The 23,100-nt window shown below is 43.9% G+C and overlaps 1 protein-coding gene across 6 annotated transcripts in view; it reads left to right on the forward strand.

The window, feature by feature from the left end:
* IKZF4 (IKAROS family zinc finger 4) overlaps window positions 1-23,100 on the forward strand; it is an 85,490-nt gene that overhangs the window by 23,402 nt on the left and 38,988 nt on the right. For all 6 annotated transcript variants that reach the window (XM_083490113.1, XM_083490115.1, XM_083490112.1 and 3 more), the window contains exons 2-5: window positions 753-807; window positions 12,772-12,876; window positions 17,655-17,915; window positions 18,913-19,080. In XM_083490113.1, coding sequence (XP_083346239.1) covers window positions 768-807; window positions 12,772-12,876; window positions 17,655-17,915; window positions 18,913-19,080 — 574 coding nt within the window. In that variant the 5' untranslated portion in view covers window positions 753-767. The remainder of the gene's footprint in view (window positions 1-752; window positions 808-12,771; window positions 12,877-17,654; window positions 17,916-18,912; window positions 19,081-23,100) is intronic.

The following is a 23,100-nucleotide window of genomic DNA, read 5'->3' on the forward strand; positions in this document are numbered from 1 at the left end:
TTTATGAGAGTTATTTGCTGGTGTGTGTGTATATATATATATATATATATATATATATATATATATATATATATATGCTTTCGTAGATTTTCACGGGTATAGGAATGCAGGTTTTGGTGTCTTCGGGTGTCTTCCCGTGTAAGAGTTGGGGTGTCTAGGCGACGTTTCGACGAGGTCTCACTCGTCATCTTCAGGCTGGTGCTTTCGGCTTCTTTCGTTGTGCCAAGCCACAAATTGGAAGACTTGCACTCCCAGGTTATCATCTGATATCATATTGGTTATATATATAATATTGATATAATTATAGACATAGGCTGGATTTTTTTTTAAAAAATGGTAAAATGTTAAGAGACAAATTGGATTTTTTAAAAGCTCATTAAAATACTTCCATGGTAATGATCCACGATTATATTGGTATGGGAAACTGCCTTACTCTGAGTCAGACCATTGATCACTCTAACTCAGTATTGACTAGCACTGATTGGCGGCTGCTTTCCAGGGCTTCAGAGAGGAGATTTCCCAGCCCTTCCTGAGGAGGCTGGAGATTTAACCTGGGATCTTTTGCATACATTTCAAATGCTCTGCCAGTGAATTATGGCCCTTTGCCATTGTGGCCTCAGTCCTGAAAAGTAGTTTAGTTCAATTTTGTATTTTAGGATGTGCAACCAGGGGGTGGGTTGGGATCTCACCAAAAGGTTCCTGCTTTGGTTTATAGCTGCTGTTCTGATAGACCTTTGTCTCTTTTTCTTTAGAAGAGTGTTGTAAAGATGGATATAGAGGACTGCAATGGACGCTCTTACATATCCGGTATGTTCTCATTTTGCTTTTCACAGATCTCGATTTGTTTATTTTTGTTTTTAGATGCCGTTTTGTCTTTAATACATAGTGCAAAAGACAGGATAGGATTTCTGCATTTTGGTCACAATAAACTTTTGGTTCGGCACTGGAATATTCAGCATGCCTCAGGTTTTGAGGAGCAACATGGTTCCCCCCCCCCCAGCTTCCTGACATGACCTGCCTTCTTAGATAGATGCACCCTTGGGCAGCTACTTCCAGCATTTTCGTCTTGCTTCAAGATCTCAGGGGGTGGACACGGGAGAATAGCCTCCTCTCCACCTTTCAGTCTCTTACCAGTGATAGTTGCTCCATGGACCTGACTGGTGATGGAGTCATCACCTAAGGGAGTGTAACAGCCAGCCTCTGTTCTGATCAGCTGAACAGTGTCCTGGCGATTCATGGCCTCTGCCCTCCTTACCCATATTCAGCTCAGAGCAGTGCTCCAAAGTGCAACTTGAGACAAGAAGCCATGCCCCGCCAGGTCACTGCACATTGATCTTGTGGCATGCAATCTTCTCCCTGGCTGCAGTTGGCCTGGAGCAACCCTCCAAATTCAGCTCAACCTCAAATGGATGGCCATGTCTTACTAAGTTACTGTTCGGTGCCTGCGAAAAATGCTAGAGCTCTGTATTTGCCCACCTGCCAAATTCGGCAGGTGTTTTAGCTGTTAAATATACCTGAGACTTGCAACATAGTTAAGACTCACACAGACAGCAATTAAATCAGTTTGAGGATATTTGATTCATCAAAAATTTAGAGCAAATCCTACGTATCATACTGAAGGAAAAGCGAACTTTTGGCATCCCTTTAGATTCCATCTGTTTCTGCTTGTTTCAGTTAGCTTGACCATAGGCAGTATTTTTGTGTGATGACCGTTTCATTAAATATGAGTACAGAAAGAGTTTGGCGATTGATAGTAAAATTGTTTCACTTAATATGGTGGTTACCTTACAGCTGGGAAAGATAACTGGAAAAGTTTCTTCCAATTAATCCTTAAGCATAGTTGGATGCTTCTACCTTATTTAAAATATACCTTATTTAAAATATCTTGTCCCCGATCACATTCTCTTTCAGAAGATAAGTAGGGCTAAGTTATAGTCCCACTCCATTCTGCCTTGGTCATACAACACCTGGAGTACTGTGTACAGTTCTGGGCACTACAATTTAAGAAGGATATTGACAAGCTGGAACATGTGCACAGGAGGGCGACCAAGATGATCAAGGGTCTGGAAACCAAACCTTATGGGGAACGGTTGAGGGAATAGGTATGTGTAGCCTGATAAAGAGGAGACTGAGAGGAGATGTGATAAGCATCTTCAGATATCTGAAGGGCTGTCACACGAAGAATGGAGCAAGCTTTTTTCCCGTATGCTCCAGAGACTAGGACTTGATGGTTTTTGAGCAGAGGTTGGATGGCCAACTGTCATGTATGATCTAGTTGAGATTACTGCTTTAGAGGGGGCTGGACTAGATGACTCTTGGGATCCCTTCTGACTCTACAGTTCTATGATTCTTTAAAGCTATAAAGGCAGTTGCTACTCAGGAGTGCCATATCTGAAGTGCATTAACTGAGAGTGTTCAAATTCTTATTAGCAATACTAAGTGAAACTGTAGTAACTTAAATACATTTTTCAGAAAAGGGGAATTGTAGAATGACCAGGTTAGAACACTTGCCTAACAGCCTGATCTAGTGATGTTTCTTTTGATGGAAATCAAATTTCCAGTAAGTATGCATAGGATAGGGACACGGGCGGTGCTGTGGGTTAAACCACAGAGCCTAGGACTTGCTGATCAGAAGGTCGGCGGTTCGAATCCCCGCGACGGGGTGAGCTCCCGTTGTTCAGTCCCTGCTCCTGCCAACCTGGCGTTCAAAAGCACATTAAAGTGCAAGTAAATAAATAGGTACCGCTCCAGCGGGAAGGTAAACGGTGTTTCCGTGCGCTGCTCTGGTTTTTCAGAAGCGGTTTAGTCATGCTGGCCACATGACCCGGAAGCTGTACGCCGGCTCCCTCGGGTCAATAAAGCGAGATGAGCGCCGCAACCCCAGAGTCGGCCACAACTGGACCTAATGGTCAGGGGTCCCTTTACCTTTATGCATAGGATAGGACAGCCTAATAGAGGAAGGTAGGGAAGGTAGAAAATATATTAGTTGGTTCTGTTTGTATAACACTCCTATAGGATTTAAATAATTTACTCAAGCATTTTTTAAAAACCTCTGAGGGATTGTTTGTGGTACACACTAAAATAAAACCAGACACTGGTTTTGAAGAAAAAGAAGTCAAAAGTGCATGATCTTATTTTGTTGGCTGTTTCTCTTTGGAAGAACAGAGCATAGAGTCCTCATTAAACAGGAAAAAACAGAGCCGTGAAGTAATTATGAATGAGGGAAAGATCATCAAAGCTACTTGCATACAAATACATTGGTGTAAATAAACATAATGACTGACTACAGTTCAGAGTGGGCTACTGGAATAATGAGTTGACTTCTTTGTACTGAAAGCCCCACTAAATTGAAGTGAAGGAGTATGTTTGCTGGGGATGTATACCCACCCAATAAATGTCATCCTCTAGCTCATAGCCAGGTACACCAGCTCATATTTTGTCCTGGACAAAGGTTGTTGGTGAAGCTGTAAGTAGCTCAACAGTTATCAGAGTTACAAGGAGCAGACTGATCTGATGGTAGCCAGAATTGTGAAATGATGGCTAGAATATGCAACATGCAAAGGAGCAAGACAATCTCATTAAGTAACTACAGGAGTTTGGCTCCCGAAACGGTTTGAAAACCAAGGTGCAGCTTCTAATTGGTTGCAGGAGTTTCCTGCACTCAGTCGAAAGCTGTGTCGGATGTTTGGCTTCCGAAAAACGTTCGCAAACCAGAACACTCACTTCTGGGTTTGCAGCGTTCGGGAGCCAAGCCATTCGAGTATCAAGATACCACTGTACAGTGGTACCTCGGGTTACATACACTTCAGGTTACATACACTTCAGGTTACACACTCTGCTAACCCAGAAATAGTGCTTCAGGTTAAGAACTTTGCTTCAGGATAAGAACAGAAATCGGGCTCTGGTGGTACGGCGGCAGCGGGAGGCCCCATTAGCTAAAGTGGTGCTTCAGGTTAAGAACAGCTTCAGGTTAAGAACAGACCTCCAGAACGAATTAAGTACTTAACCCGAGGTACCACTGTACTTGTAACAGACACTGTTTGGATTTAACAATCTTCAGGAGATATATGCAGTAGTGCCTTGAAGCTTAAAGATTGTATATTTCTTACATATCTTTTTAAAAAACAAAAAACCAGTCACTATCAGGTGACGTGCATGTTATGAGGCTAAGGATGAAATAAGAACCTTTGTTCAACTATAAAAGTGTAGAGAGTGAGGGAAATCAATGACTTATATGCCACCAATCGCAGTAATCAGTAGGCTGTGTCTAACTGTGCAGAATCAAATGCATATTTTGTGTGGCTGGTTTGCGAAATGCTGCTTCGCCTTTCATTCTTTAATGCTGGTAAATCATCCAGACCGATGAAGGCCAAATTTACAATACACCCCAGGAGGATGGAGTTTGTTAAAAGAGACCTAGTGGGGATCTGATTATGGGAACAGGATGCAAAGTACTAATTGTTTTGGAGAAATCCATATTTAGTCATCATTTTTTTAAAAAAACAACAACCCTAGAGGGCTGTGAGAACATCCTATGATAATAAAACTGAGAAATAAAGGAAACTCTATGGGCTTACGTGTAGTAGGTATTTTCTTGCTGTGTATGAATTCATAAAGAGATATCGTATATCCAATATTAGATCCTAAGGATTGTCATTCAAGCCATGGCTGATATCCTCTGCAGCCACAGATGCTTACACAGGGTCAGCAAAGGATTATTACCAGTCTGGTTCCTTTCTTTGAAAGCCTTTCCCCCTACAATGTACAGTCCAGGAGCTACATAATCTGAAACATTTTCAGTCTTATCTGTTTTTCCCTTTTCTGCTGAACTCTCAGTTATGCTTGTGACATTAATGTGACATGCAGATTGGGAATAGGCTGCTGACAAGGTGAGCAGAGCTAATCAAGGAAGCCGGTAGAGATGTTGATCAGTTTGCCTGTTGATGGGGAAATATTCAAGAGATATTCAATATTCAAGTGGTCATTCCTCTTCAGATGCTTAAACTGCCTCTTGTTGTGAGTATGGTCCTAACCTTTATGGTGTGAGGACAGTCATATTTAGGGATTTTACTTAACAACAACCTTTCAGACTGATGCTGTAGAACATGGAAAAGACTTTTCACCATCAGCAGGTCCACAAGTATGCTTTCCAGCTTTCCAGTGGCAGGAGGAATCTTTTAATCTGGCAAGAGGTCTAGACTAGAGGCACTCTGAAAGGAGGAAGAGGTCTCACTGCTTTCAGAACGTTTATAAAGCTCAGCATGAATAAGGAAGAAGGCTCTGTGCCCCAATGGGGTGAGCAATAGCAAGGGTCGACAGCACCCACAAATTGTGGCTGACCAAGGCCAGCTGAAAGTTATGGGCTCCTGTTCTCAGTTCATTTAAAGCCAAGAATATTCTCAGGTTTCTTCAGATAATGGGGAATGCTCCGTGTAAACCCATTGCCATCCATAAGTAAGCCCATGAGTCTACTCTGACAATGACTTGCATTAACTCAGGGAATCTGCTCATCACCTTCTTAGACTTGTCGTCTCATCCTGTTTCCGAATGTTGTTGGATTTTTCTAGGACAACAAAGCTAGTTACGTTTCCTAGTTTGTTACCCTTTTCCCCAGCTCTCTCCCCCCCCCCCCTTACTTGAGCTAGAATTGAACAGTTGTGTACTCCTCCTGTTCTTGTATATTCCCATCATGGAAAATATTATTGTACGTGTGTTCCAAATGAGGAAACGAGATGGAACCTTAGGTTAGGAATTGCAATTGTGGGTGCTCTCTTTTTTATTTGAAAAACTGTCGGAGATCTAGACCGTGGGGAGCTCCGAAAAATTAAAAATTATAATTTGGACTATAATTTAGTCTTTTTAATTTTAGTTTTTTATTTTAATTGGAGTATATTAATTGGATGTTTTTTATTGGAAAATCAATAAAAATGATTTTTTTTTTTAAAAAAAAGAAAAACTGTCAGAATGCCCACGATTGCAGCTGAGCATTGGCAGTTGCTCCTTCTCAACTAGTAGAAAGTGGACAATAGCCTTGATGTTTGGTTCACAGGATTTCCATTAAAGCACACTTCTGCAACAGGACGGAGAGATGGAAGCACAGCAGTCCATCCTCATTGGCCTGGGATAAAATATGGCAACCGTTATTGTTGGTGTAATCATATCAGGCAGAAGCAGGGAGGATATATGTTGCAGTGTATACCTAGCAGGTGAGAAACACATTGGACCGTGAAACCAGCACTGATGTGCGGTAAATACATAGTGTAGACAAGGCTAGAAAAATCCCAGAGTCTGACCATTGAAAAATTCAAAGCTGGAGTTCAGTTTTTATTTTTTCGCTCTCTACAGTGCTGACTTGAAAATTTAGGTCCTGGTTCCAGTGAGTTTGTTTGTTTGTTTGTTTGTTTGTTTGTAGTACTGAGCTCAGGATTTCCCTTTCTCAAGAAAAGGCCTGTGCTTGGTCTGAAATGGTTAAATACGCAACTTCAAGTTGATTGATCGGTTAAATTGACTTTAACTATTTAAAAAGTGCCTCTGACTAATTGAGCAGCAGATCTTTAGCATTATTCTTGATTAAAAGCCATGGGTGGTAGGCGCCTTCTTGAAGGCATTTGCTTTTTCTCTCACTTGCGTGCAGGAGGCGATGAATGCCTGCTAGGACACATATGCATAATTTAAAATTTAGACATTTGCTTCCCCCCCCCCTTTTGAACTATTATTTTTATTATGGAAATTAACTCTGCAGAAGTTGGCTAAAGCTCCTGTAACATGCACTTCTTTCTCCTGATTTTTTTAAGTAGGCGTGATAGAAATACAACAGCTAAGTGCATAATTTTAATCAGAAGATAGCAGTATCTTGCATTTATACTCCTCATCAAAAACAAAAAAACATGTTTCCATGAAGTGATTAAACTCTTAGCGGAAAAGACGGAATGGGGAAAAACTATGGGGTAGGGATTTAAAAAAGAATAATGAACTAGATTTGTGATGAGCCCAGTAACAACGGGAAAGCTTCCCTCAAGATTTTACTTTATCTCCTCAAGGTATTCGAAAGAGCAGGGAAACATTTTCTTTATTCCCCACTCCACACATTCAGTAGATTTTTTCCCCTCTCTCCTTTGACTCTTCAATTTACCCAAGTAACGTTTAAATGAAGTGTGCTGTTTGCGCTGATCCCGTACCTAATGGTTTTGATCTAGCTATTTGGCCAAGAGAAAACTGGTTAGCCAAAGAAACATGGCTACTTTACTGTGAAAGAATGAGTCAATTGTGTACAATGTGCAGCACACCTTAATAGAAATATATATATATTCTGTTGAATTCAGTGGAGTGTTTCATTGTACTTATACAGTTTCTCCTGCCACTTTCTGGAGTGTTAAAGGCTCTTTCTGTGGCAGCTCTTATCTTTCCAGAGCAACTGTGAAGCATTCATTCTGTTGCCAAAGTGATGGGGGTTAGGCAACAACTGCGATGTTTTTTCCATGGACTTCCTTGCTCTGTCTAGCCTGGGCAATGTGGGGTTGTTGTTGTTGTTGTTGTTGTTGTTTTTAAAAAAACCATCACTAAAGGGATGTCCCCATGTAAGCTGATGGCTCTGTTTTCAGAGGCAAGGCATATAAAGCGTTCAGTGGAGCAAGCCAGAATCTCAGCGAAAGGGGACACTGCAGCCGTATGGATTCCTGCTCTAACTGTGCTGCTTGACTGTAAAATGACGGCCGTTTCTCTCACTTCCAGGAATCTCTTCTTCCTGGAAGGTGAGTGGCTGAGTTCACCCTACTGCCGAGATGCAGCCACACACACACACAGTCTGTATTCCAGTGCTGTTTCCAAGGAGTTGGCTGTGATAACACTCCAGGGTATCTTCAGCAAGCTAGAATAATGTAAGTTAAATGGGGAGCGGGGTGGCCGTGTGAAATAACTCCATGCTCTTTTCTGTTTTCATTTACACTTGGCGCCATTTGGGGTGTGTCTGATGCCATGCAGAACAGTGCAGGAAGTGGCTGACTTTCGATGCAAGTAAATTGATCTCTAGAATTCCTTCATCGTCTGTGTCGGGGGGGTGGGGTGGGGGATAGAGTCTGTTCGAAATCAGAAATGCACCTGCAGGCGATCAGTTAGGGATGAGCAATCAAAGGGGAAAGATAAATGTATGTGTTATAAAAGCCGTGGATGAGGCTGTTAAAGACCCACACCCCCTTTTTCTTCCTCCACCATTTGCTATTTAGTAAAAGCCCAGGGAAGGGGTCAGGGCCACAATTATCTGTGTGTTCTGGCAAGGAGCAGAATAAATCCTTAGTTCAAGTCATTGATGCTTAAATGTGCTCCGCTGCGAACTGTTTGCTGCTGGTGCCTAGTTTGCTTAGCCATATCGTGGCTAACTTCTAATTAAACGATTAATATCCATATTGAGGGGTGTGTGGCTGCTTCTAAGCAGTTGCAGAGATAGGCTTACTATGATGTAGACTCTCCTGTTTACCCACCTGAGGAATGACAGCATTTAGGGAAAGGGTGAAATTCCCTTTTTCAGGATCCAGAAAGTCTTGGCCTTTGGGCCCACCTGGGAGAAGAAAGCAACAACTTTTCCTTAAAGATAAAATGATCACAAGGCACCAGCCTTGCATGCTGTGCCTGTGTTAAAATTGACTTCACCTGGTTGGAACAGTCTGTTTCCTTTTATCGTGACAGATCCTGGAATGTGCTCAGCTATGTGGGCATGAGAACAGCAGCTCGTTCAAACTCTGAAGAAAATCACCTGTCTCTGTACTAAAGCCTCTCTGATGAGAATGTCTCCAGACATGCTTCCTGTCTTTTAGAACTTGCTTTTTTCCTAAGTAGATAAGAGTGCCTCCAAACCACGGGGGCACTAAACAGGAATTGGGGTGAGGGGAGAGTGTCTTGCAGAAAAGACGTTCAGGGGGCTGGCATTGCTGCAGTATTTTCATTGCAGTCATTATGCTGCCCGCACTGATCCTGCTTCTCTAAATGCAGTGCCAATGAACAACAGGGAAGTTGTTCTTATTTTCATCTGAATAAATAGAAAAGCAAAAGTACTCATGTTGACCCGTAAGAAAAAAAGCCAACATTAGGAGACAATACCTTTGTACTGAGCAAACTTTCAGGTTCCACAGAATCCTTCACCAGGCTAGAGGGAAGAGCTTGGCTGATGTTTAGCTAATGGCTTGAGTCTGTATTTTAAGTCAAAGGGTTGTATCCAGAGCTGTTAGTCCGCTCGTGCAAGTTTCCTTGTGAAAGCAGAGGTCTGTTTTCCAGTGCTGCATTTGTTGTTGTTGTTTAGTTGTTTAGTCATGTGACTCCATGGACGTGACTCCATGGACCAGAGCACACCAGGCACTCCTGTCTTCCACTGCCTCCCACAGTTTGGTCAAACTCGTGCTTGTAGCTTCGAGAACACTGTCCAACCATCTTGTCCTCTGTCGTCCCCTTCTCCTTGTGCTCTCCATCTTTCCCAACATCAGGGTCTTTTCCAGGGAGTCTTCTCTTCTCATGAGGTGGCCAAAGTATTGGAGCCTCAGCTTCAGGACCTGTCCTTCCAGTGAGCACTCAGGGCTGATTTCCTTCAGAATGGATCGGTTTGATCTTCTTGCAGTCCATGGGACTCTCAAGAGTCTCCTCCAGCACCATAATTCAAAAGCATCAATTCTTCGGCGATCAGCCTTCTTTATGGTCCAGCTCTCACTTCCATACATCACTACTGGGAGAACCATAGCTTTTACTATACGGACCTTTGTTGGCAAGGCGATGTCTCTGCTTTTTAAGATGCTGTCTAGGTTTGTGTTGCATATTATGGGTAAACCCACGTAGCAGGTCCGCTGATGTAACGATTGCGCAAGAACTTGCACTAGCGCAGGTGTACAAATTGCGCTTAGAAATCCAAGCTGTTCGTTTTTTGGAACCTCTCGCACAAGATAACCCACTAATGGAACAGGTTCATTGCTAAGTTTCTTTAACTTCACACTACATTGGATACAACCCACAGTCTTAAGTTGCAGCGTGGAAGGAGATAGCAGACATTCAATGGCCATCATTGCTACACAAGGCCCCAGTGGCATCAAGTGGCAAGGAGTGCCAATTTCCAGCTTTGCCTGGTTTGTCAGCTGCTGCTGTTCAGCCTGGCTACACTTCTGCATACTCTAGTAACCTCCTGTCTTGACAGCTGTAACGCTTCTTTCCTGTGCGCAGGGATTTTCTCGTATGGAGGAGCGTGGACTCCTGTGAGCCCCCACCTGCATTCTGAAATAGTAGAACTGAGACAGATTTTGTCACATCGGTGAGATTTAAGCCCAAGACATTCCTTCCAGTCTCTTCAAAAACCTTCAGCGAGAAACAGTGATAAATGCAGTTTACCAAGCTACCGTCAATTAGCATTCCATGGTTTCTGCTCTGCTTCCCTGCTGCTTTCTACAATGGACTGGCTAAGTTGTAATTATCCTGGATTGCTAAACTGCAGTTTTGCACAGGGGTAGGGAACTGAACGTGGCTGGCAAGCTAAATCCTTCCCGCATGCACACCTGTGGGCCAACTTTGACAGGTGGGCAGCTCTGCCTACCTGTCAACCTCCTGGCATCATTATGACCTCCTGGGACAGCTTCAAAAGGGCTTGCTTTAATTAGCTGCTAATTAGCTACAAATAGACAATATGGGACTCCACCAGATCAGCAAGCCCTGCTTGGAAAAGAACAGTCCAGAGTTCCCTTGAAGCCCCCAGTGGTTTCAAGATTATTCCTTTGGAACCATGCCCCACATAAGATATCAAGTATGGAGGAAGGTTGATGTGGTTTGGAGAAAATGGCTTTGTGGGCTAAATTGGGACCTACCCTGGGCCTAATGACACACCGACAGGCTGGAGATTCCTTAGCAAGTCAGCGACAAACATTGGGTCTCCCATTTTATGTTAGCTTTGGCGTAGTTAGTTATCCTGGTATATTTAGTTTAAATGAACAAAGTTTATTTAAGAGGGCCCCCCCCCAATGCATGCAAAAGGAGGTAGGCTGCAATCCTATAGCAAGCCAGGAATGTTGTATCCAAAAGGAGCAACATCGTCCCTTGCCTTCATTTGGCTTCGTTATAAAACATAAAGATGATGATGCCCCATCTTAAACTGAGTCTTTAGATTAAGCACACTTAACTCCTTTAAATTGGTGGAGCTGCAGGCAGATACACCAGTGCAAATATTTAATATGGGTGTGTAAAGTGCACTGATGTATCTTGTTGAGTGATTCTGTCCCTCCATAGTCATGTTAAGTCACTACACAAGTAGTTTTTTTTATCGATAGGTTGTGTTTTCAGTATACAGTGTACAATGATTTTTTTTAAAAAATGGGATAATGTGTGGAATATAACATGGCACTAAGGAGATTGTTGTGTCAGTTCAAGCAATTGACCCACTGAAATTAATAAACATGACTAAGTTAAGCCCATTCATTGCAGTGGGTCTACTCTGAGTAAAACTTAGTTGAATTCCTCTCTTAAGTAAGATTGAATCCAGTGAAGTTCTTCTCGGAGAAGACTTGTTGAAATGAATATACCAAACTTAGCCATGTCCATAAATTCCATTGGTCCTACTTAGAGCATGACTGTTGTTGAATACAACCCACACCCTTTCCAAAACAATAAATGAGGTGGGCTTAGGGAGGATGGGTTCTTATTAATGGAAGAAATGGAAACTGCACGCTAAAAAACAACAAGAGTACACATTTGGATAATTTAGTTGGGCTAGCTTCTCTAAAAGGGCAAGCTGTCAGACTCTTAAAAAAAAGTCAAATGCAAGATTCTGCGAACTCCCTAGTGTTGCATGACTTCCATGTACACTGTAGCTAATAAACCCTTAATAAGATCTTTATATGCAACTGATTCATGTTCTTCCCCATAAACAGATAAAGAGAACAAAGTAAGCAAGTGCTTTTGGTGCGTGCTTTCTTCCTCTTGGAGGCAACAGCAAACAACACAGGAATCCATACATGAAGAATGTATTTGAAATCAGTTCACTGTAGTATTGTTATCTTGAGCCTGGATTCCGCAATCATTCATATATATATATCAGCTATTCCATGAGACTTCATGTTGAAACTCTTCTGTATGACACATTTCTGTATTCATATTGCGTATTATTTGCACAACAACAAAGCTACGTATATCCTGGCTTTTATTTAAGGTGATTCAAATTTTAAATGGGGATCCCTTTATCCTGTAATTGCCATGTAATGAGATATTTGCACTTCTTTGATGATTCCCAAGTGCTGCTGCATATATTGGTTACAAGCATTGGGGTAGCTTAGAGGCTGCAGGCTTATTTTGACAATGCATGTTATACATGTTAAACCAGTATCATCATTCTGAAAACATTTATGAATTCAGTCTTATAAATACAAGAAGGCTGCTTTATGTATGTAATAGAACTGGTTCTATCAGTATCTGGCATCTCTCTTCTGAAATGCTGGTCGGATGTTCACTGTATCTGGGTCTACACTGATAATCATCTGATCATAAACTATACGGTGCAAGAACAGGGCACTTATTATATACATGGTTGGGATTTGTTGGGATTCCTCCTGCTAGGTTTTCATTCAGTCAGAGCACCAATGGAATTTTTTTCATTCAGATTTTGTAGGCTGCAAAATCTAGACTTTACTCAAACTCATCAGGAGAGTTCCCTTTCCTCTGTGCCCATCTTCAGTCCTAAGCACAGGAAAAATATTTCTTGATTTCTTGAAACGAGGCTTACCTGTGCTCTCTGCTTCATTTTGTTCCCCAAAGGTAGTGGAGATTCCTCTTTGGAAAAGGAGTTCACCTCCACGATTGTGGGCCCTACTGTGAGCACACCAAACAGCCAACATTCCTCCCCAAGCCGCTCCCTTAGTGGTAAGTATGTCATTTTCTGATTCCTGTAGTTTATGTCCAAAAGGTGTTGGGCCCAAGCTGTGATCAAGGCAGAGACCACCTTTGAAATCCTCCAAAAAGGTCTGCACAAAGATAATCACATCAGCGAAGAATTTACCTTTTGGATGAGGCCCTGGAAAAGAGGCAGCTTTTATACAGCAGCCTTGGATTATCTGAACTTTCTGCCTAGTATTCTCTCCTGCTCAGATTTTTAGTCTGAGAGATTTAAAAGTCACTGTTTGGTTCCTGACACATTTATCGACAAAGAAGGCGTTTCCTCTCATAGTGAGTGAATGACTGGAAATTGTGGTTGCTGGGAAAGCACCAGTGGTGCTAGATCATGTAAGCAAAGAGTTGGAGATGCGGGAGAGGACTCTATATTCAGATGGTGTTGGAAAAAGATTTGTTTGCTCTGATGCATTCTAATTTGCCATATTCTGCAACCACCAGCATTTCCTGCTGAAATTATCAACTGGGCTTTCCTTTTTTTCTTTTTTGAGAATTTTGCTGAAAAGTATGACCACCATGTTGCAGAGTTAATGTATGGGAAAGATTAGCGTTCTCAGACTTGACTTCTGACTATTGTCTCTCACCTGATAATACTGCTTTGTGTTAGACAGCTATAAAAGGTAAAGGGACGCCTGACCATTAGGTCCAGTTGTGACCGACTCTGGGGTTGCGTGCTCATCTCGCTTTATTGGCCAAGGACTTCCGGGTCATGTGGCCAGCATGACTAAGCCGCTTCTGGCGAACCAGAGCAGCACACAGAAATGCTGTTTACCTTCCCGCCGGAGCGGTACCTATTTATCTACTTGCACTTTGACGTGCTTTCAAACTGCTAAGTTGGCAGGAGCAGGGACCGAGCAACGGGAACTCACCCCGTCGCGGGGATTCAAACCGCTGACCTTCTGATAAGCAAGTCCTAGGCTCTGTGGTTTAGACCACAGCGCCACCCGCGTCCCGTTAGATAGCTATAACATCCTCTTAATTCTTTATCTGAACTACACTCCAGTTGGTTTATAAAACTGATTACAGTTGGCTTATAAAAACCAACAATTAAATCCAGTTTTAGTCATTTAGAAAGGAACGTTCAAATGTCCATGTTAACACATCCGCTGCGTTAAAATTCAGTTGATCCCCTGGAAAAGCATGATCACACTTGTTCAGTGTAACAGGAGGAGAACCCAGCGTATGGTTTGAACAAATAGGAAATGAGTATCTTCGCCTTTAAAAGGGAGACGCTGCCTGATACCGTTGCTTCTGATCAGTCTTGATTTCACAGCTGGTTCAGCCAGCAAGTTCATGCCCCAGTGGAGCAGAAATATTACATAACCTGTTTTGCCAACCCAACCAGACTCTGCCTTCCTTCTGTAAGGAAAGTTGCAGAACAAAAGCCAGCCCTCCGTTTGCTGTGGGGGAGAGAGAAAAAGAAACACTCATCCCCAGGGGAGTGAAAAAACATCAAAGTTCAACCAGCATCAATATACCCAAGCAGCTCCTGCCACAGCGAGCAGGTTTTCACTTCATATTTGCGCACAGAGGTGTCGGCTTGCAGCTGGATCTCCAAGATGTATAAACAGGAGTGTATGCCTAACCTAAGCAGCCTGGCTTCTTTTAATTTAATTAATGCCAAGATATTCTAGGAGCACAGGTAAATTCTCTGCACTAGCCTCCTGCCATGGCTGCCAGCCGTAGCTGTGTGCGCAAGGCCTTCTAGTTGCTACCTTCAGTTTGTATAGCATGAATAGGTGGCAACTAGATAAGAGAGGAAAAAGCAGAGATGCGGGCAATGACCTACATTCTTAACTATTCCAATGCTCTGTGGAATGCCACAAATCAAACACTCTTTAAGAATGAACATGGTAACTGCCACCTTAATTCTAGGTGCCATTTCTTTTCCTTTTTAACATTTTTTTATTAGTTTTCCAATATACAGTCATACCTCGGGTTGAATGTGCTTCAGGTTGAGCGCTTTCGGGTTGCGCTCTGCGGCAACCCAGAAGTAACGGAAATGACATCATGCGCGGAAGCAGCAAAGCGCGATCCGCGCAGTTGCGCCTTACGTTCTATTCAGGATGCGAACAGGGCTCCGGAATGGATCCCGTTCGCATCCCAAGGTACCACCGTACTTCCAATAATAGCCAAATTATAACAATAACAATTAATTCCCAAATTATTCAATTCTCAAAGTGCCAGTCAACTTCCAATTAATACATTTTCGTTAAAATCGGCTCCCCGCATGATGGTTTGGGTGCATTTCCAATCTTATATCACTGTGTTCCATAATCGTAATTGATGTCAGTTATAATAATAATCCCTTAGTCAACAGCTATATAATTAACGATTTCCATTCGTGATGTTACAATATACTGTATACACTTATAAAGCTTCAAGTGAGGAAACTCAAACTATTATCTTTATCCTGCCCTGCGTGTGAAAAAAATCTAGGTGACATTTCATGGAGAGTCTGAAGGGATTATATCAGCCGTCTAGCCTTCCCCAACGTGGCGCCCTCCGTATGTTTTGGACTTCAACTTCCATCATGCTGTGGGGATATGCCAATTAGGATTGATGCGGGTTGGAGTCCAAATCATTTGAAGGACATCAGGTTGTGGAAGGCTGGTTCATATTGTTTCCTTATCCCAAAACACATGAGCATAGCTAAAAGTGCCATCCTTTGCGGGGGGGGGGGGACCAAATATGATTGGAGCACCTTTGTTCATGTGCCTGCTGTGTTTATATACAAAGCAGGTGGTGCTGGGCTTTTTAATTTTAAGAAAAGAAGGATACACAGGTGAGAGAACTGAACCTTCTCCCTCCCTTTATCTGCCTATGCTTTGCTGTTATGGGCATTTTGCTCCCAGCCTAGTCTCAAGCTGGATTGGGAGAAAGTTACCTGAAGCAAAAAACAGAACAGGGGGGGGGGTAAGGGTTCAGCTTCCCTTTTCATTTTGAGGCTCTCCACCTTCCGCTGTATTAATAGGTGGTCCTGATGCATGTGTAGCAAGCATGGTGGACAATACTGAGCTACATGGACCAATGGACTGAGTTGGTCTAAGGCAGCTTCCTCCTGTTTTCCCATTGCAGCGGAATGCTGCTTGGAAGAGAACGCAGTGGGACTTAGGAATTGGGAGGAGATTCATATATGAGAGTCCTTCTTTTCAGTACACTCCTTGGAATGATGTAACCTGGCCATGTACCAAAGGTTCAGGAGTGTTTATTCAGCAAGGCCTCGCAAACAGCATTCCTTCTGCGGCGGAGGCTGCTCCATGTGTCTGTCGGTCGAAACAGGAAGTCCTCGTTTTTCAAGCTTTACATTCCATTAGCTGCTTCAGGGGGAAGCCCTGCGCTAGATGCTCCCTGCTTTCCAAGTTGCGAGCTTCCCCCATCTCTGGCTTGGGAAGGGCTAGATTTTAAATATTTTATTGCCCATTTTTGCACCTTGAAATGGGACGAGCATCCGTTGTTACACCAACTGATGTGGTTGGATTTACAGGCCGGCTGTGTGTTCCCCTAGCAAAGAGCTCTTCTTGCTAATGTCATAGCATCCCGGTTTCTTGCGCATTCTTAACTGAACGTTTTAGAAACCAGACCCTGGTTTTAGGACTCTTGACCTTCTGTCTGTAGAAAAGATGCCACAACATTCTTGCAGGGTGCTGGCAGAAAAATGCCTTAGAAGGCTGCTCTTCAGACCGTTTTTCCTGCCTGTATTGTCAGAGTGAAACGTCCTTTCTACCTGGCCGGGGATCTAGTGGAGGAGAGGCCTGCTCCCCGCCCCCCATGTGCTGAGCCCTACATTATTTGGAGCACTGGGGATTGTATTTGATTTTTACACCTTTTGATACTCTAGAACAGGCATCCCCAAAGTCAGCCCTCTGGATGTTTTGGGACTACAACTCCCATCATCCCTAGCTAACATGACAAGTGGTCAGGGATGATGGGAATTGTAGTCCCAAAACATCTGGAGCGCTGAGTCTGGGGATGCCTGCTCTAGAACATAAGAAGAACCCTACTGTTGCCCCACACCAACTGGCAGTTTAAAAAGTAATCATAGTAGTTCACTTAGCTGATGTGATTAATGCTCATTTATAGCCCCGGCCTCCATGAATTTGTCTAACCCCTTTTTAAAGTTTCTTCTAAACTAATGGCTTATTTATAACGTTTATATGTCACATTTCTCTTCCAAGAAGCTCAGGGTGGTGCACATGGTTCTCCTCTTCCCCATTTCATCCTGACAACAACTCTGTGGGGTGGATTAGGGTAAGAGATAGTGACTGGTCCAAGGTCACCCAGTAAGCTTCATGGCTGAGCGGGAATTCGAACCCTGCTCTCCCAGGTCCTAGTTCCACACTCTAACCGTTACACCACACTGGCTCTCTTGTCACACTGAATCCCATAAGTTGATGATGCACTTTCAGAATAAATACTCCATTGGTTTGTGCTGAATTTGCTCCCGATCAGTGTCAAGGGGTGATCTAAAATAGTGGGAAAGAAGGATAAATCTTTCCCCCCCCCACACACACACACATCATACATAATTTTAGAAATTTCTGTCATGCTCCCCAAGCACCTGGCCTTAGTTGCTAGTAGGACCTATTAATAATTATTGATGGTTATTTTTTAGAAGTCTCTTTTCACTCTCCTGGACCATAACAACTTTTTTTTTTAAAAAAGTTAACTGTTTACAAATACTTTTCACAAACCTGTACGTGCTTTGGTTTTTTTTTTTTTTTTTTTTTTTACATCTTTCCCCTCCATAGCAAATTCTATCAAGGTGGAAATGTACAGTGATGAAGAATCAAGCCGGCTGCTGTCGCATGACGACCGGCTCCTTGAAAAAGAGGACAGCGTGATTGTGGAGGATTCTCTCTCTGAGCCACTCGGCTACTGTGACGGGACAGGGCAGGAGCCACATTCCCCTGGCGGCATCCGGCTACCCAATGGCAAGCTGAAATGTGATATCTGTGGGATGGTGTGCATTGGCCCGAACGTACTGATGGTGCACAAGCGCAGCCACACCGGTGAGCAGGCATGGCTGCTGGTAACCGTAAGGGCTGATGCATGAGCTTTGCACTTGTATAGTGCTTTAAGTCTCAATGGTCTAAACGTTCTATGTGTCACGCTCAGGCTCTTTAGCCTAATAAGGCTCTGAACTGCTTTATAGCTCTTTCCTTACAAGACTGGGTGTTAGATGAATGTCATGCTAAACCATGGTTTTCTGCAAGATGCATGAGCTGGAAACACTCATGCTTGCTCCTGAACAGCTCCATGGAGGACTTAGGGGGACAGTGTTAAAGGAAATAATTGTGGTAGCACAAGGATTGGCACTAGCAGAATGGGACTTCCTCCCTCTCCTCTTCCAGAGAGTTGGAGGATTCCCCAGAATAGATTTCGGAAGTGGTGGGGGGGGGGAGCAGAGGGGGAGATAGTTCTGCTGCACAATGAGAAATCCTTGCCCCAATGGAACTGTCCACTTAGGTTAAAAAAAAGTAAAGGACCCCTCAACAGTTAAGCCCAGTCAAAGATGAATATGGGGTTGTGGTGCTCATCTCACTTTCAGGCCGAGGGAGCCAGAGTTTGCCCACAGACAGCTTTCCGGGTCATGTGGCCAGCATGACTAAACCACTTCTGGCGCAACGGGACACTGTGATGGAAACCAGAGCGCATAGAAATGCTGTTTACCTTCCCGCCACAGTGGTACCTATTTCTCTACTTGCACTGGTGTGCTTTTGAACTGCTAGGTTGGCAGGAGCTGGGACCGAGCAATGGGTGCTCACCCCATCACGGGGATTTGAACCGCCAACCTTCTGATCGGCAATCCCAATAGGCTCCGTGGTTTAGGCCACAGCGCCACCTGCACCATTTAACACTACACTGAATACAACCCCGAGTCTGTTTGTTTCCTTTAAACTCAGTTTATCAGCATGTTTGAACTGGGGGTCATGGGTCATCAGTGAAAGCAAGGGTCGAGGCTAACCTTTCTGGATACTCATCCCAATGCACTATTCTTCTTCCTAGGTGAGAGGCCGTTCCATTGCAATCAGTGCGGTGCCTCCTTCACCCAAAAGGGCAACCTCCTGCGCCACATCAAGCTGCACTCGGGCGAGAAGCCCTTCAAATGTCCCTTCTGTAACTATGCCTGTCGGAGGAGAGACGCACTCACGGGGCACCTCCGAACACACTCAGGTGGGTCATGAGGCACTTCTGCTCTAGTTCAGTTTTATGGGTATTTTCTTTTCTTTATTGTCCCATTCTTTTATGTACAGTGTTTAGAAATGTATACAGTGGTACCTCTGGTTGCGAACGCGATCCTTTAAGGAGCCCTGTCCGCAACATGAGCAGAACACAACCTGCGTCTGCGGGTCACAATTTGCCGCTTCTGCGCATGCGCGTGACATCATTTTGAGCGTCTGCGCGAGCGGCGAAACCCGGAAGTAACACATTCCGTTACTTCCGTGTCACCGCGGGACACAACCTGAAAAGATTTAACCTGAAGCAAACGCAACAAGAGGTATGACTGTATAATTAAGCAGTTTATAAATTTCTTAGACAAAAAATAGTTAGAGCAAGGTAGGGCTTGGTGGGTTGGCAGAACTATCTCTTGCTCTTTGCCCTCGGCCCAGACCTCTGCTAGTTGGAGTCACCTCTTCTTAAAGGGAGGTAGATCACAGTGACCACCCATGTCAGGCTTCAGGGAATCAGACCTTTCCCCTGGTGGCAGCCAAAAAGCAGATAAACAAGAATAGTTCTTACCACGTAATTTATTCAGTATTCACAGAGAGAGACGAAGGAATGCAATCTCTGTTAAATAATGGCGTTACTCCGAGTAAATTCCAACCCCCTCCATTTCTCCTATTCTACGTCATCCCTGCGCCGGCTAATTTGAGTTTTCTGCCTGTAAGCTTTCTGTTCTACTACTCTCAATGCCGTCCTGGGAGAGGGGGGGCTCAGGAACGCTTTCCAAAGACACTGAGTCTGTCAACTGTCGCGCCCCCGGTGCTGCTTCTTCCTGCTGTTCCTCTCCCAATATTTCCCAGCTTTTCCACTCTGCAGCCTCTAAACTATGCCCTTCTGCAAACCACTGTTCTAAATCTATACTGTCTTCCTGTTCTCAGGAAGGTTCAGGAGAAGGTGGGGGCAGCCCCCACCATTCCTCCTCAGTCCAGCCCCTGGCAACCCACAGCCATCCAACCATTCCCTATGTTCCATCACCTCCAGTGCCTGCCTTCTAATCTGGATCCACCCATTCATGATTTCTTTCTCTCTGACAGATATTATTTACTTGTTACATCTGTAGCCCACCCTTCCTTCAACTCTGAAGGTGGAACTGTCTTCACATCATTCTCTGCTATTTAGGAACATTCCTGTCGTTCAGGTTCTTCTCTAACTGACCCTGGAAATCTTCGTATTGTTGACTCCGCATTATCTTAATGGCAGTTTTATCAAGCTTTTCCTTTGGTGCTAGTAATCTCTTAGATTGAGCCTACTCTGTCCTTAATCCTATGGATTAACATGACCTCATGTTGCGCCTGAATAAAACCTCAATTGCAGCAATTAAAGTTCAGCTGAAGATCTGTAAACTTCTCAAAGTTGTGACTGATATAAAAAGGGGGGGGTGACTATCTAAACAAAATTCTTAAACTTAGAATCTGCTTCATTAGGAAAGGAATTACATTTAAAATAAAGCTAAAAATAAAACTTATCAGTGTCATAGCATATTTATGCAAATCTATGTTTCAGCCACACCTGGAATGCTGGGCATGTAATTATGGACACCACACCTCAAAAGGGATATTTTTAAAACTGAGAAATTAAATTTAAAAGCAACCAAAATGATCAAGGCACTGGAGCAACTCCTTTATAAGAAAAAGGTTACACTGTTTGGGGCTTTCTAGCTTAGAAAAAAGACACGGGTTAGGGAAGCAAATGACGAGATAGCTCAGTTGGTAGCATATGAGATCTCAGGGTCGTGGGTTTGAGCCCCACACTGGACAAAAAGTTTCCTTCATTGCAGGGGGTTGGACTAGATGACCCTCAGGGTCCCTTCCAACTCTACAACTCTATGAAAGTAGTGATGGCTGCCAGCTTGGATGGATTTAAAAGGAGAATAAGACTATCAGTGGCTACTAGTCATGACGGGGGTATATTTCCTTCTGTATCAGAGAAGTATTCCTCTGTTACTACAATCTAGTCCTGCTTGCAATTTTTTCCATAGGCATCTGGTTGGCCACTGCGGGAAAGAGATTGCTGGATCATTTAGACCAGGGGTCAGCAAACCTTTCAGGCAGGGGGCCGGTCCACTGTCCCTCAGACCTTGTTGGGGGCTGGACTATATTTTGAAAAAAAAAAATGAACGAATTCCTATGCCCCACAAATAACCCAGAGATGCATTTTAAGTAAAAGGATGCATTCTACTCATGTAAAAACACGTCTGCAGGCTGGATTGAGAAGATGGTTGGGCCGCATCTGGCCCCCGGGCCTTAGTTTGCCTACCCATGATTTAGACCTTTGGGCTGCTTTTATTCTCTTATCTTGCACTGCTGGATCCAACTCCTTGCTGGCTTTCTGTGGGCTACTGGTTTGTCAATAGGGTGCCTTATTTGTGTAGAGATGTGTAGGATTTGTGTGGACGGTTGGCATGAAGATGGACGGGTGAGTTTGTCATCAGCCTCTTAACCCACGATACTTGTGATGTGGCTCTTTAAATTTAGTCTAAGGTTTTTTACTGTAGCAGTTGGCGTGCCGTGAGTGGGGGGGCAGAGGGGGCAGGAAAGAGAGAGGGAAATCTGCCCACCTGCTGAGCATATATTATTTTCTCTTAGCTTCTATTTCTGCAGTGCTTTGGGGCTTTTTAACACAAACAAAATTCTTCTCTCACGCGCTGAACTTCCCTCCCTGAAGAAAAGTTTCTTTTTGCATTATTTAGGAAGCCCTATTTTGTGAGCAAAGGAGATCAGCATGTTGTTGTCATCCCCCCCCCCCCCCGCAAGCTTGCATGGAAGTTGAGGGATGCCGTGGAATCACGACAGCTCTCTTCACAGATCACTGTGCATTGCTGGGATGCTGCTGCTCTGTGCCCTGAGGCCTCTGGCCTTCCTGAAGAGTCCTTCAGTCTGGAGCAATCAAAATCAGTTGTCACTTCCCCCAACCAGCTTCCGCTTGGGTGGTTCCTGGCGACAGTTCACAGTGGCGACAGCTCCTCTGATTCCGACCCTTTGGGCAGGGGTGCCAGTAGGTATCCATGGTGCTTAGTACGGGCTCAGAACTATTTTGCACGTATCGTTTTTTGAGACCGAGAGAGAACTTGCAGTTTGGGGGATTCGCTCAGTCGCAAAACAAAAGGTGTTGGCATTTGCCACCGAGTGAGACGCTGCCTCTGCAAAGAGCACTTTCGGGGTCATCGTATGCGGGAGCATCAGAAAATACCCTGAAGGGCCAGCCAGATGGATTGTGGGAGCTGACATGAAACGTCAGCTAAGTCAAGGTCCTGCCTTCAGAGGAAGACTGCCTCACCTGATAAAGAACCAGGCTGTAATCTTTAGCCGCCACAACCCTGCTGAAAAGTTAGTTAACGCAGAAGAGTTTTGTCATCTGAGGTTCCAGATAGGTTTGGGGAAATATCTCTGTTCAGCCCCAGTAGACCAGATGCTCAGGAATTTTCTTAGAACAACCCTCTTAAATACAAACAATGGGGCATCATGGAAGTGCTAAGCCTTAGCAGCTAAGGTGGTATCCCATCTTACCTATCTGCTTCCATTTCTCTCTTCCCCTCAATCCTAATTAGGTGGCACACCTGTGTCTGGCCTATACCACTTGTGACTGCTCCTCCGTGCCAAACGCTAGACTTGTCCCTGACATGCTTGTTTTCTGTGTGCAAGGAATGTCTTTGTATTGAGGTATCTCAAGGAGCCCTAAGCCAACCTGAAGTATACTCGTTAGGGGATGCTACAACTGCTTGCTAATTTCCTGTACCCAATTGTACCATTTTTTCAGACACTGAAATGAAATATCCCAGAGTGCAGAAGTAGGTAGGATTGTCATTTGACTTCCTTTTTTATCCTTTTGTACATGTCTCTTTCCCACTCCCCATATATTTAAAACTGTGCTTGTCCCAAAAGGCTCAGGGTGGAAAACTGTATCTGAGGCCTAACAAGACAAGTGTACCCTTGTTCCCAAGGCTTATAGTATAAAACTGTGTTTCACTGA

Source organism: Podarcis liolepis (genome assembly GCF_965112155.1).
Source record: "Podarcis liolepis genome assembly, chromosome: 2".
Taxonomy (NCBI): Eukaryota; Metazoa; Chordata; class Lepidosauria; order Squamata; family Lacertidae; genus Podarcis; species Podarcis liolepis.